Source organism: Phocoena phocoena, chromosome 2 (assembly GCF_963924675.1).
Source record: "Phocoena phocoena chromosome 2, mPhoPho1.1, whole genome shotgun sequence".
Lineage (NCBI taxonomy): Eukaryota > Metazoa > Chordata > Mammalia > Artiodactyla > Phocoenidae > Phocoena > Phocoena phocoena.
The window spans coordinates 119479061-119493163 of NC_089220.1; the positions used below are offsets into that span (position 1 = coordinate 119479061).

The 14103-nt window shown below is 34.7% G+C and overlaps 1 protein-coding gene across 1 annotated transcript in view; it reads right to left on the reverse strand.

The window, feature by feature from the left end:
* Nucleotides 1–14103, reverse strand: part of IREB2 (iron responsive element binding protein 2) — a 47160-nt gene that overhangs the window by 6971 nt on the left and 26086 nt on the right. The window contains exons 8-18 of the mRNA XM_065900192.1: nucleotides 13876–14015; nucleotides 11227–11398; nucleotides 9193–9293; nucleotides 7038–7154; nucleotides 5815–5974; nucleotides 4877–5012; nucleotides 3620–3704; nucleotides 3100–3256; nucleotides 2662–2786; nucleotides 491–595; nucleotides 252–394 (exon numbers count right to left, since the gene is read on the reverse strand). Of these exons, the coding sequence (XP_065756264.1) occupies nucleotides 252–394; nucleotides 491–595; nucleotides 2662–2786; nucleotides 3100–3256; nucleotides 3620–3704; nucleotides 4877–5012; nucleotides 5815–5974; nucleotides 7038–7154; nucleotides 9193–9293; nucleotides 11227–11398; nucleotides 13876–14015 (1441 nt within the window). The remainder of the gene's footprint in view (nucleotides 1–251; nucleotides 395–490; nucleotides 596–2661; nucleotides 2787–3099; nucleotides 3257–3619; nucleotides 3705–4876; nucleotides 5013–5814; nucleotides 5975–7037; nucleotides 7155–9192; nucleotides 9294–11226; nucleotides 11399–13875; nucleotides 14016–14103) is intronic.

The window sequence follows — 14103 nt, forward strand, 5'->3', positions numbered from 1 at the left end:
GAAAACTCCTGTTTCCAATTAGTTGTTTATTTAATGGACTAGGGCTCAATTTAAAATAGTAATTTCAATTTCTAAAGTTACAAGCAAAAGCAGGTACAACAGGTATCCCAGTTATTGCTTAGGTCAAATACACAGACAATCAGACACCCATGATAGCATGTAATTTACTGGATAAAGGAACATGACCAGTAAAAGCCTCTTAATTAATGAGAAAGATAAAACAAAAACAGCCTATAACCATGTACACATACCCTCTGTTTGTCAAATACTTAGCAGCAGGACTACTCCTAGCAATGCTTCCAGCAGGTGATATATGATCTGTCGTGACAGAGTCTCCCAGATATAATAAGACATGGGCATTTTCAATAGGCTGGAGTGCAACTGGCTCTTTGGTCTAAAAGGTAAAAAATGTTTAAGGCATTTAACTCTTCATGAGGTTTTTTGAACTTCAAACAATTTTTTAAGTATCAAATAGTAAAAAAGTACTTACAAGCTTATCAAAAAATGAAGGACATCTGATATAAGTAGACTTTAAATCCCATGGAAACAAAACTGAATCTGGTACTTCTAAAGAATTCCACCGTTTATTTCCCATCTGTGAATATGGTTTTGGTTGATAAACCAAAAGAGAGATAAAATGGAGTCAGAAAAAGAGGTTTATGAAAATGAGGAAATTAACATAGTACTTAGGTTGGTTAGAATTAAAAAAAGAAAATAGGCCTCATCCATTTGGAAAGAAAGCTAAAATACTGCATTCTATAAAATTATGACGTTTTTGGACTGAATTGATAAAATTTGCTCATCGAATTCCAGCACACCACATTTTCAGGAATGCCCTAAGAGTTAAGTTTCAATACAAACTGAATGTGAAAGACCTTACAGAACCCCAGAAAAGCTAAAGAATTTAGAAAGATCTAAACATGTTGCTTAACTTAAAACATTAAGCGTGTTTTGGGGTATACTTTTAATATTTAAGAATATTATCATGGAGAAAACCTTTTTTTTTCCAACATATTTGTCCTACATCACTGTATTATTAGTCCTGCCTTCAAACTATGTTCAAAATCTCACCATTACTCACCACCTCCACTGCTACCCCAAATGTTCCATGCTATTACCATTTTTTACTTTGGACTACTATATACAATAGGTCCCCCTGACTCTATCCTTATTACCCAACCCTCTTGCCCCAATATAGTTTCAATTCAAAGACAGTGTAATCTTTTTGATTATGACACTCCTGTTCCACACCTTCCAATGGCTCCCCATCTCACTTCAGAGTAAAAGATTAAATTTTAATAATGGCCTAAAATTCCCTATGTAATCTGATCATCATTTTCTACCATGATCCTTCTTACTTCCTATGTTCTAGTCACACTGCCTTCATTACAATTCCCTCCTTAAGGCCTTTACACTGGTCCCTCTACCTGGTAAACCCTGTTCTTTTTTTTTTTGCGGTACGCGGGCCTCTCACTGTTGTGGCTTCTCCCGTTGCGGAGCACAGGCTCTGGACGCACAGGCTCCGCGGCATGTGGGATCTTCCCGGACCAGGGCACGAACCCGTGTCCCCTGCATCGGCAGGTGGACTCTCAACCACTGTGCCACCAGGGAAGCCCGAGCCCTGTTCTTTGTTCAGATATATGACTAACTTGTTCACCTCCTTCAAAACTTTGCTCAAATACCATGTTTTCAACTATCCTATATAAAACTGCAATCTACTCCCCAAATTTTACACAATTGGTTCTCTTTACCCTGTTCTGTAATTTTCTACAGCACTCATTACTTTTTAACATATTGTGTAATTTACCAAATTATTCTGTCTACAGTTTACTATCTGCCTCTCCCCTTGAGAACTTTGTGTTTTCTTCACTGATATATTCCAAACAGCTAGAAGAGTGCCTGGCACATACTAGGGTCTCAATAAATATTTGTTGGGCGTCCCTGGTGGCGCAGTGGTTGAGAGTCCACCTGCCGATGCAGGAGACACAGGTTCGTGCCCTGGTCCGGGAAGATCCCACATGCCACGGAGCGGCTAGGCCCGTGAGCCATGGCCGCTGAGCCTGCGTGTCCGGAGCCTGTGCTCCGCAACGGAGAGGCCACAACAGTGAGAGGCCCGCGTACCACACACACACACAATAAATAAAATAATAAATAAATAAATAAATAAATAAATATTTGTTAAGTGAATATCATTTTTGCTCTATTTATATTCTAAGTTCTTTTTAAAAAGTGTGAATATATGTATTAGCTTCTAGATACACAAGACATCTCTGGAACGATGCTTAAGAAACACGTAACTGGTTGCCTTTGAGGAGATAAAGTAGATGGCTAAGGAATGGGTGGCAGGGAGATTTCAACGTCTGCTCTTATTTCTTTTGAATTTTGAACCATTTGAATGGGAACAACAACAAGGGCATTTTCTATGAACTGTGTCCATGTTCAGAATGCCAAATATAAATGTTTGCTATACATTTCTAATGAGTAAATAAATCAATTCTGATACTCTTAGATATCAGAGATTCCAGATACAAAATGTCACTCACTAAAAACTGTGTATTCAAGATAATGTAATTTTAATTTTGATTCTATTCAGAAAGATACATGAAATAAAGGAACACTGCCACTTTATTAAACCTTTTAAGAAACAAATGAGAGTCTTACCTCTGTCTTCTCTTTTAATGCTTTAAACATGGATAATACAACATGTTCTTCCTCTATCTGATGAACTTCTTCTCGACTAGGCCAAATATCATGTAGGTAAATATTCCTGCCAGTAGGGTCAGTACCTGGTTAAAAATTTTTCATATGAAATTTAATATAAAAAGTAACTCCTTCAAAATGTTCACATCTTTTCAAAGACACATCACAGAAACCAAGTATATTATTCAACAAGAGTGCTTCAGGTGTGTAAGCAGCTCAAAGAACGAATTACTTGCACATTATACATTCTTCATATGAATCAAAAATTAATAATGCATCGTGATAAGATTTTCTGAAATAATTCAATAAATGAACAGTCTAGGAAACATTTCCAAAGTACAACTTTTGGGGAAAAAAGTGTGTGCAGGTATATATGTATACATATAAAGGAAAAGATACCTAAAGGCTCCGTCTGGAAATCTATATTCACTGTGCCTGCTATGGCATAAGCTACCACTAAGGGTGGAGAGGCAAGGTAATTGGCACGAACACAATCACAAAGACGACCTTCAAAATTTTTATTTCCAGATAAAACTCCACAAGTAACCAAATCACCCTGAAAAAACAAAAAACACAAATGAATATATTTAATTCAAGAGATGGTACAAATTTCGATAATCACATATAAGAAATCTCAAATATTACACTTCTGAGGGCATGATAACCAAAAGCATTATTTCCAATTATTAGGTACAGAACTATCAATACTGTAAATAAACTAAAATAATTCCTACACTATTAAGGAATTAGTTCAAGGTTCTAAAAATGACTTCAAAGAATCATTTTATGATTGATAGGTTACTCTTCCCAAGAGATGCAAGGACTACAGAAATATAAATACATTAATATATATTTTTGATAATAGTGAAATACAGTTAGGAAAAACCATTTGGATGTCTTACTGATCCACACAGTTTACCTGTTTTACTGCATTTAAAACTGCTTCTGATAAGGGTGCTGTATTTCCCACACATGTTGAACATCCATAGCCAACTATTTCAAATCTGCATTTCAAAAAATAAATGGATTGGACAGAAAATCACAACATTTGTAAAGAAAGAACAAGTCTTATCTTTCATTTCCATCACTGTAGTAAGATTGCTGAAGAGAATATTCACAACACAGGAACCTTCATCAACATGTTCATTTCACAGCTTTTGAGCAATCTAGTCTGACCCTCAGCCATGCTATCTGTACTGAATGCAAACCTCTGAAGAGCCCTGATACTTAGGACACACCCTAGTTAAATTTGGTTAACTAAATCTGACACAAAACTTATCACACTACGCAAGAAAATTCTTCAGATACTACTCGCTAGGAATATAACATGACCGTTCAAAAAATCGATATTATACTGTCCTCCAAAGGGGTTTAAACTGTCAAATATCAAGAGGACCTGGCTGCAACAATCCGACCAAAGGCCCCCATAGAGGCACTGTAATTGGGTACTCTGATAGGAGTAATCTTTTAATTCTCAAGCAACTAAACCCAAGAAAAGCTCCTGACAAAAACTCCAAGATGATATAACTTAAAAATTACAGGTATAATCCTCAAAATTACTTTCAGCTGCTCTTCTAAACAAAGAAAAAAACCTAAAACTTGGCAGTTTTGCAAAAGAATTGATTTACGTAAGACACTATGTTCCAAAATATACAGTGAAAACACAGCTAGCATCAATTATTTTTTTGAGTACATAAACAACATAAGTTATTTTCTCCAAAGTTCAGGGACAACTTAACCTATGCTTAATGGATATAATAATCTCACAAAACCTCAATTAAGACAATTTATTCAGTTAATAATGCAACCTATATCTTACTCTGTTCTGAAAACTGATGATCTACATGACTCATGCAAATTATGCAGTACTTGGTACCATCCCTTACCTGTCTGTCACTGTTACTTGGTTTTACTTGTTTGTCTTGTGTTTCCATCTTTAAATTAGAGATCACATCTACTTCTTTGTAGCCAACACAATGCCTTGCTGCTCATTGAATATGCCTAGTAAATGTCTGCTGAGTGAAACGGCCTCAAAGATTTTGTGGTAATGGCAAGGCAACAAGTAGAACTAAAGCGTTTTTTTCTATCTTCTTTTTGTATATGAAAGGTCCTAACAAGTAGTTTCAATCACTGCTGAATACCAATTTCAATATAAAGAGTGGTAACCATCACTTACCCGAGCTTACTAAGATATGGTAATACTCCACTTGAACTGAGGTAATGTGTAACCATCCCACTGCCTGGAGATAAACTTGTTCTTATATAAGGTTTAACATGCAGACCAGCTTCAACAGCTTTTTTAGCCAAAAGACCTGCAACAGTAAATAAACAATAATTTATTATGGCAATGTTTCTCTCCCTCTTTCCCTCATATTAAAGTAGGAAGTAAGAAAGAGTTTATGGTTTATTTTACAGGTCATCTCCAATACAGGTTAGGGTAAAAGTCTAAAATTCACACACTTACTGTCATTATTTTGTTCACTTTATTCTACTGATTTGTTTCATTTAAAACAAATAAAAAATTGTGGTAGATATACTAACTTTTACATTATAAATTATTAATACACAATCTGATATGGCATCATGCACACAAATGGAAAAGGATATATAATAACATCATGTACACATGTAACACATATCATTAAATGAACCATTTTAAATGCTATAATCATAATGAACTAATAGCAATTTAACATTTATTATACTTGATTTTATACGATTAATGAATTGCTCCATGTACATACAATTGATTTCATTTATATTCCTTGTGTCTTTTTTACTTTTTTTACTTTTACTTCCTTTGTGTCTCAACTGAATCTAATACACTGCTATGGTAAATGTCTAGTAGATCAAAAGATCTGTTAATTAACTATACTTCTAAATTGACAGAAAAACCAGATACAACCTAAAGCTCATAGATACATGTTATAATTTTAAAAATTCACCTTCTTTGTAATAAAACAAAATTAATAACATAAATCAAACTTAGGCTCCTTAAAACCTAATTAAAAGCTCAGGTTCTCAATATCAAACACAGGCATCAATACTCATGCATAATCTAAGAAACAGAATGTGAATATAACAGAAAATGTATGGCTATAAACCACAACCTACCTGCAGCGAGCATGACAGATGGATTGCAATTATTGGTACAACTGATAACGGCAGCAATGACCACAGATCCATGAGACAGCTTATATTCACTTCCTTCATAATGAATAGAGACGATATCATTTTGCTTTTCAGCTGCAATTTGGAAGCCTTTAAATCCAACCTATACAAATTTGCACATAAATATAAACTAAATATTCCGGATATGTATAAAAAAAAAAGACTGGTAGAAAATATGGCAGACTCTTGACTTTTGATAAGTTCTGACTATTTATGAGTGATGCTGAAGTTCCATGTCATTCAGTAGTTATAATTCAGCTGAAGCATGAATTTGAATAATCATGACAGGAGTCTGGTGGTGTTCCTAAGCTTTTATCTACTGAGTCCAGCCAACTACTCATGATCCAGATCTTATTTGGCTTTGCTGTTCTTTATTCATTCCTACTTAACAGTAATTCTCAAGAGATGGTACAAACATTTTCTGTTAAAAATGGCCTTGAACATTTGCTTCAAAATGATCCTGTGTGTCTATATGTATGTAGAACAGATGAAGCAAGATGGGTTATGAGTTAGTAATTGTTCAAGTGAGGGACACAGGAATTCATTATACTATTTTATTCCTGTAGAAGTTTGACATTTTCCTCAAAAAAAAAAAAGAAGAAAAAAGAAAGGCTCTGAAAAGCCAGCTACTAGTTCTCAGAATAGAAAAAGTGACAAGATTGAAGCCATGATTCTCAAGACGGGAAGTACAAACCCTGAAAGTCAAAGAGGTCACTTCGTATTTAGTTAATTTACCAGACTTTAAGAGAGTAATCACAACAGTGTAGTGGTTTTGTCCTAGTCTGGGAAATCACAAAAGTCTAGAGCAGTGCTGCCCAACAGAACTTTCTGTGATGATGTAAATATTCAATAGTTATGCGGTCCAATACAAAAGCCACAGCCACATGTACCTATTCAACTTGAAATGAGGCTATCATGACCGAGAAACTCTATTTTTAACTTTAAATTTTTATTTAAATATACCCAATCAACCTCTGGTCCTCACAGTGGATCTGGGAACAAGCTCATGAAATGTCTGACTTGCACTTTGGACAGAGGCAAAGGAGGGGGCTGCTGGTGTGTGCCAATAACATAAAAATACAGCAGTTGATTGAGTTCATGGGCCATCCTGCTAGTTCTTCACTACTTACTTAGCACAAAGTGTATTGACAAATAAGGTAATCTACCTTTTCATTTAAGCAAGCTTGGAAATCACTTTTCATATCTGTCAAAGCAACTCTATCTTGAGGTCTTTTTGGACCACTGACAGATGGAACTATTGAATTCAGATTAATCTGGATCACCTAGGAAATGAGAGAAAAGAGGGAGAAAAGTAATTAGAATTCCTAAGTACAGATTCCAACATGAGTACTACTTTCTGATGCAGAATGAATATGCTCACATTTGTTTTAATGCAATTTGTTTTAATGGTGATATACACTCCCAAGAAATATTTTAAAACAACTCCATTTAATTTATGAAACATAATATATAAAAATTTGCTAAAAGACTAGCAAACCAGTATGCAGACTAGCACAACACCAACCATACAGTCTATATAAAATTTTTTCCCCCCAAATGGTTTTTTCCCACAAAGATAACACTGTCTTCACACATGCCTGATGATAAAGTAGATGCCTGCGCCAGCTAAGTTTATTGCTTCTGAGCTCCAAATTCATCCTTCTTTGCCTGCTCTGTGATAACAGAGGTGGGCTTAGTAAACATTTCTCCTTTCTAAGCTTGTACGATGTTAAGTCTGGTCAATAGAGGGTGCTTAGGGGACGCAGCAGAAAGGGTTTTTCTACTCCTGGTTCTAGTTTAGCTAGCCAGGCCCCTGCAGACCATGCTTTTATTCCTTGGTTTTAAAAAAATCATATTTTATAAAAATTCCACCTCCCAGCTAGGTTCCTATTAATTTCTTCTGGTATTTCTACCATTTCCCTATGTACATTTTATTTGTGTATAATCAATTCAAACAAATTTTTTTCACTGTGGCTTTCATCATTATTTAACAGCCCTGTTTATTCTGGTTGAGCACAACTGCAACACCTGCTCTTCCTACACTTTTATTTCATGGATCCAGGTGATCCTGGTCTGTGTATGTATTAGTTTCTCTTGAAATCAACATCCTGGTGAATTTTAGTTTTATTTCTTATCTATCTGGTCAGGTTTTTAATAGGCACATTTATTCCATTTCATTATACCACCAAAATGTTTCCATTTAATTGTTCTTATTCTTTCCCTTTTTTAAAAAAAATGTTGACAGAGCACTAGATTTGATAAATGGTGCTGAAAGGGACCAGAAAATAATCAGAGAAGTTATAAGATTTGCCCAGAACGTCACACAAATTCAATTCCTATGGGTTCTATATGGCACTCAATATACTATATGTATTCACTTATTCACCTAACATGTTACTGAACATCCACTATGTGCCACGCACTCTTCTAGGAGCTTGGGACAGAGTGCCAAACAAAGCAGGTGAAGTTCCTGTCCTCATGGAGCCTACTTGTATTCTTTCTAGTGAGGGAAAGACAGGCAAATAATTATACAAATTGACAGGTATCAGGCAGGGATACAAGCTGTGAGGAAAAATAAAGCTGGGTGAGAAAATGGATTTCTCAAGAAAAAGAGCTTAACAGTTAACCATACCAATGATAACACCAAGTTGATTTAGATCCCTGACACACTTCTAGAAAGTGAATTTTATTACAACTTTCCTGAAAGTGAATTCTACCTACTTCAATATAAATTTCCAAAAGAAAGAAATATTTACTTAGACTGTAAAAATATCTTTAACATTTAAGATCACATAACTGTATATCCCCTTCATAATGGTGGATTTTTTTACAAAGTATAGATATTAACCAGGTGCAAACATCATCAAAATTGATATTTGGGGAGTAGATTATAGTATTCTTATCCTAAAATAGAAAAAAATCAGACTGATAAATTGAGTCAATTTTATATTTTAAGTACTAAAAATCGAGACTTGATAAAAATGTCACAAAATTTACTGTAATATAAATTTATGTAAAATTAATGAATAAAATCAGAGTTGGGTCACAAATAACATTAACTTCTTAAATAATAACAGCTATCATTTATTGAGGACTTACTATGTGCTTGCAACTGTCATAATGAATTTGTACTTAACCTCTTAAGAATCCTATGAGGTAGATATTATCTTCATATTTCAGAGATGAGGAAACAGGCAAAAAGGTTAAAAAAGTGCCCAGGTTGTATAGCTGGTAAGTCTTAGAGGTGGGATTCAAACCCAGGTGGTCAGGCTCCAGAATTTACAGTCTTAACTACTATTAGGTGGGTTACTGTGTATATACCTGGGAATACTCAGGTTCTCTTGAGTTATCCTGGTCATTTCGAAACAATTTCACAGCTTTAAGGTATGTTTCCATTGACTTGAGTTTGGCTTTGTCAAAACCTAAAAAGATGATTAACAACAATAAAAATCCTTTCAGAAATTTTTAAATCTTTGGGGGTAACGATGCCGAATTTCAGTGATGAGCAAGAAACAAATATTACTTATTACTAAGCACTCAGAAAAGATTTCTTTACAAATTGATATTATTCTCAATAGTAAAAATTTTACCCTTCATGAAAACACTTTATAAAATACATACCAGAACCCCCCCTTTTAAAAGTTACTCAATCACAGACAAGATCAGAAATACTGAGCCAGTTATATAAAACTCACAAAAATATTGTTTCCAAGAGAAAAGCCAATAACAAAATTCAACATAATAAATCACTAGCCACCATGAAAGGTGAAATTCATTACTTTCCCTAAACAATAAGCAACATTAATATAATAGTCAAAATGAAAGAATAAAGTAAATAAAAGTTAAGAATAGTTTTACAGAGCAGGATAGAGATTTAAGAAGATCTTCCAGAAATTAAAAGAACTTAGATGTTAACAATAAAGTTTCCAATTAAACACTCTGGTAGTTATCTGTAAGCTTGATGAGAAGTAAGTAACTGTGGCAGATTATATTTGCCAATGATTGCCACAACAATATCTATCCCAAGTTACATGTTCTCTTACAATGTGACATTGACATTCATCCATCAAGAGGTAGAATCTACGTTCATTCCCCTTAAACCTAAGCAATGTAATTTCTAGCCGGCTAGCTGGCTAACTGGCATGTACCTTCTCTCTCCCCAACCCCCTACACCCCTGCTCTCTCAGGTTACCAACCCTTGAAAAGCCACCATGTAAGAAAGCCCAGATTATATATTCAGAAACCATAAATAGGTGTTCTGGCTGACAGTCCCAGCTGAGTTCCCAGCTGACGCCCAGCATTCACTGCCAGACATTCAAGTGAACAAACCTTCAGGATTCCTGGCCCTAGCTTTTAAGTCTTGCAGTTGAGGCTCCAGACATCATGAAGCAGAGACAATCTGTACCTGTATGAATTACTGACCCACTGAAACTATGCAGCAATAAATGATTATTGCTGTTTTAAGCCACTAAGTTTTAGGACAATTTGTTACACAGTGACAGATCATTATGACATTAATTAATATCAATATGTAAGGAATAAGGCATTTCTCTCTTGAACATTCTGCCACCCAAAATCCAGTTTAGAGAAAACTCTGTATTCTATGAGGACCATTCCTTCCAAGGTTCCAAGGGACCAGTCATCCATTTTGCCATTTGACTTATCATAATCTGCCCCCAAACTGAAGAATACTAGGATATATCTCCCCAATATACTTATGATGAGATTAGTAGTTCAGTAATGATCTCTTAAAAAAAGAAGTGGATCAAATAAAGAGACCCTGCTTTTTAAAGAATAGGGCTCTTACAAAACCAACACATTCTGGTTTTGCAAGTATTTTCTATATTAGTCAACAGAAGAGTGGTCGAAGTTCCTAGTTAATCAGGCTACAATAAGAATTTGGAACCTGTAACCCTATGCTGCTTCACAAAATTATGTGCTTATTCTTTAGATAGAGCACTGGTTCCCAAACTCTGTCTCTTGGCTCCTCTCTTCCTGGATGTAGAAGAGAACAGCTGTAAATGTGCGCAAGCCTGACTTCCATTAAACTGCAACCTCTGATCACTAACAGGGTGGAGGTATCCGTTATTAATTATTGGGAAAACGTGAGGCAAAGATCAGTAGTTTGAATAACTCCTCTAAACTGCTGTAAACGGGTTACAGTGGACTAGGGTTTGAGGACACAACACTCTTTAAACACATCTGATGCAGTTTATTTCAAAGCTGCTGTTTTAAAATAAGACAATTTCATGAACATTAAATAACATGTACAAGGTAGTAATTTATTATACAATATTTCAGATAGACACATTGGAAATGTAACACATTTATCCTAGTGATCTTATACGTTCTTACCTGTATGTTCTAAATGTTTTAATGTCACATTGTCAACAGGGAAAAAGCTGAGGATAGCACCATATTCTGGACACATGTTTGCTATTGTAGTTCGATCTACTATAGATAACTGTGAAACTCCACTTCCAAAAAACTCAACAAATTTTCCAGCCACTCCTACTTGTCTGAGGTGCTATATAAAGAGGTACATAGAAACACACACAAAATTAGCATGGATTTTCTGAAAACTATAAAATCTAATTTTTAATCCATTACTACTGACAGTGAAAGAGGTCCTCTGTTATTTTTATGAAACATCAACTCATTCTGGTTTTCCAGGTATTTTAAGGTAAACAGTCAATAGAAGAGTGGTCAAATGTTACTATTAGGGTAAAAAAGGGCTTGAAAGTTCAAAATGGCTAAGATTCCCATTTTAATGTCTCTGAAATCAGCATATACCTTAGACTCTATGGTGTGTCTGTTAGCTGGCAGTCTTCTTTCTTTCTTAGCAGCACATAAAACAGTGGTGCTTCTAACCAATGATGGCATCTTAGATTTAGTGAAATACTAATATACTGATGAAACTGTGTATTTAAATTCAAAAAATTATATACTGCTATAAAAATTCTTCGAATTCCAACTACTGATCCAAATACTTACAGCATCACTAATTATAGGTAAATTTCTTTTTTTCAAAGATATTTTGTTTTTGATGGGGACCATTTTTAAAATCTTTATTGAATTTGTTACAATACGGCTTCTGTTTTGTTTTTGGGTTTTTTGGCCACGATGCACGTGGGATCTTAACTCCCTGACCAGGGATCGAACCCGCACCCCCTGCACTAGAAGGCGAAGCCTTAACCATTGGACCACCAGGGAAGTCCCCCTAGGTAAATTTCATTTTGATAGGATTTAACATGTGGCCTCAAACTTAATTCCTTCTAAAATCATTTTTCTTATTACTCATTTTTAAGTAACCAAAACAGCTACCCACCTTCTCTCAATTTTAAAATGGTGTCAGAATGGTATAGAGGGACTGCTCAGCACAGTGACGATGTATGAAACAACATTCAACCTATGAATAACATTAAGCTCTAACATTTTATAAGTGCTAAGGATCACTTAATCCAAACGTTTTATAGATGCAGAAACTCAACCCTAAAAGAGAGATGTTTCCTAATTTTCACTGTTTTATTTTTGAGGATAAGAGCCATATAGATTAGATACGGCAAGCCAAATGCTGCTTTCCCCAAATTAATGAGGTACCACAATATACATTTTGAAAAACAATATATGATTAATCCTACAAAGATCATGAATAGAACAGGACCTCAAATATGGGACAAAATAATAAAAAAGGTACACCTACATAATAAATTTAATTTTTGCATCAATAAGCCAAAATGTCAACAGTATACGTAGAACATTGTTAAGAAAAAATATAGCTGGAGGAATCTAAAAAGCACCATTAATTTTCAGGATGTGTGAAGGAAAAGAATTGATTTTTCTAAAATTATAATGGGCTATCCCTTTTCCTGTAGGAATAATCCTTCAATTCTCTATTTAACTTCTTGATCTTTTGGTACCACACACTGAATCAATCATTTCTGCAAGATGTCAATTTTTTTCTAATTAGGGAAGAGGGATCAATACTAAATGGTGAGAGGGAGGCAATACCATTTACTTTCCCTGCGGAGTATTCTGAAAGCCTTCAGACCAGTAACCTAACAGAAAATGCTGAGACGCTGGGATCCAAATTGGAATTATTTGTGGAACATTTCCCAGGTTCATTCATTTAACGAAATGGGACTTAATCATTACAATAAAGTTAGTGAAAACTAGAAATTTAGGATGGAGAGTTACAAATTATTGTCTTTAGGAAACCCTACAGTACATATATTAAACGCATGCAGCTAATATTTTAAAAATTCAGAGAAAAAATTTCTATATAATACTTTTATCATTTCTTTTTATTTTTAATTGAAGTATAGTGGATTTACAATGTTGTGTTAGTTTCAGGTGTACAGCAGAGTGACTTTTTTTTTAAATGTTAAAATAGCCAATAGAAAAATTTGACACTACCACATTTTTACAGCCTATATTTTTTAAAGTACTAATACAGTAATAGTTTTCAGGGGACAAATGATTCAAATTTGTCAAATTAAAGGAGATGCAATTAGACATTTCCTAAATATGACTTTTTTTTTTTTTTTTTTAAATTCACGAAGGCAACAAACATTCACTGAGGCAATAAGGCATAATGGTTAAGAGCATGGACTTAAGAACCTGACTGCCTGGGTGGGAAACCTTGTTCTACACTGACCATTCAGCCCTATGACCCTCTGGTTAAGTCATTAAACCTTACTGTGTCTCAGTTTTCACAGAATTAAAATAAGGATGGCAAAAGTAACAATCTCATAGGCTTGTAATGAGGAATAAATGAGTTAACATGTCAAGAGAACAATGACACAACAAACTGTTTTGTACTTACTAGTATAAAGGGTTAAAATTTGCTATTATTACTATGATGATAACTATGATGACATAGCTAATAACATCACAGTGCTGAGGATGAGCTGATGAACCCAAATCCCTGCTCTTATGGGGCTCTTCTACTTACAAAAAAAATCATGTCCACTAAGTTATACAGCTAGCAAAATTTTAACTTACCTTTGTAATGCCAAGAACAACATCTATGGATGTAACAAAAGGATTCGATGAGCCAGTTAATTCACATCCAACCACCTCTGGTAAAGTAAGAGAAGCTGGCAGACCAAGCATGACTGCTTCTGTTTCAATACCTCCAACCCCTAATGTAATAAAGACAGGTATATGAGTATAGCACATTTAAAGATAATTTATCTTTGTAACATCTAAATCTCTAGGTGTTTCACGAGC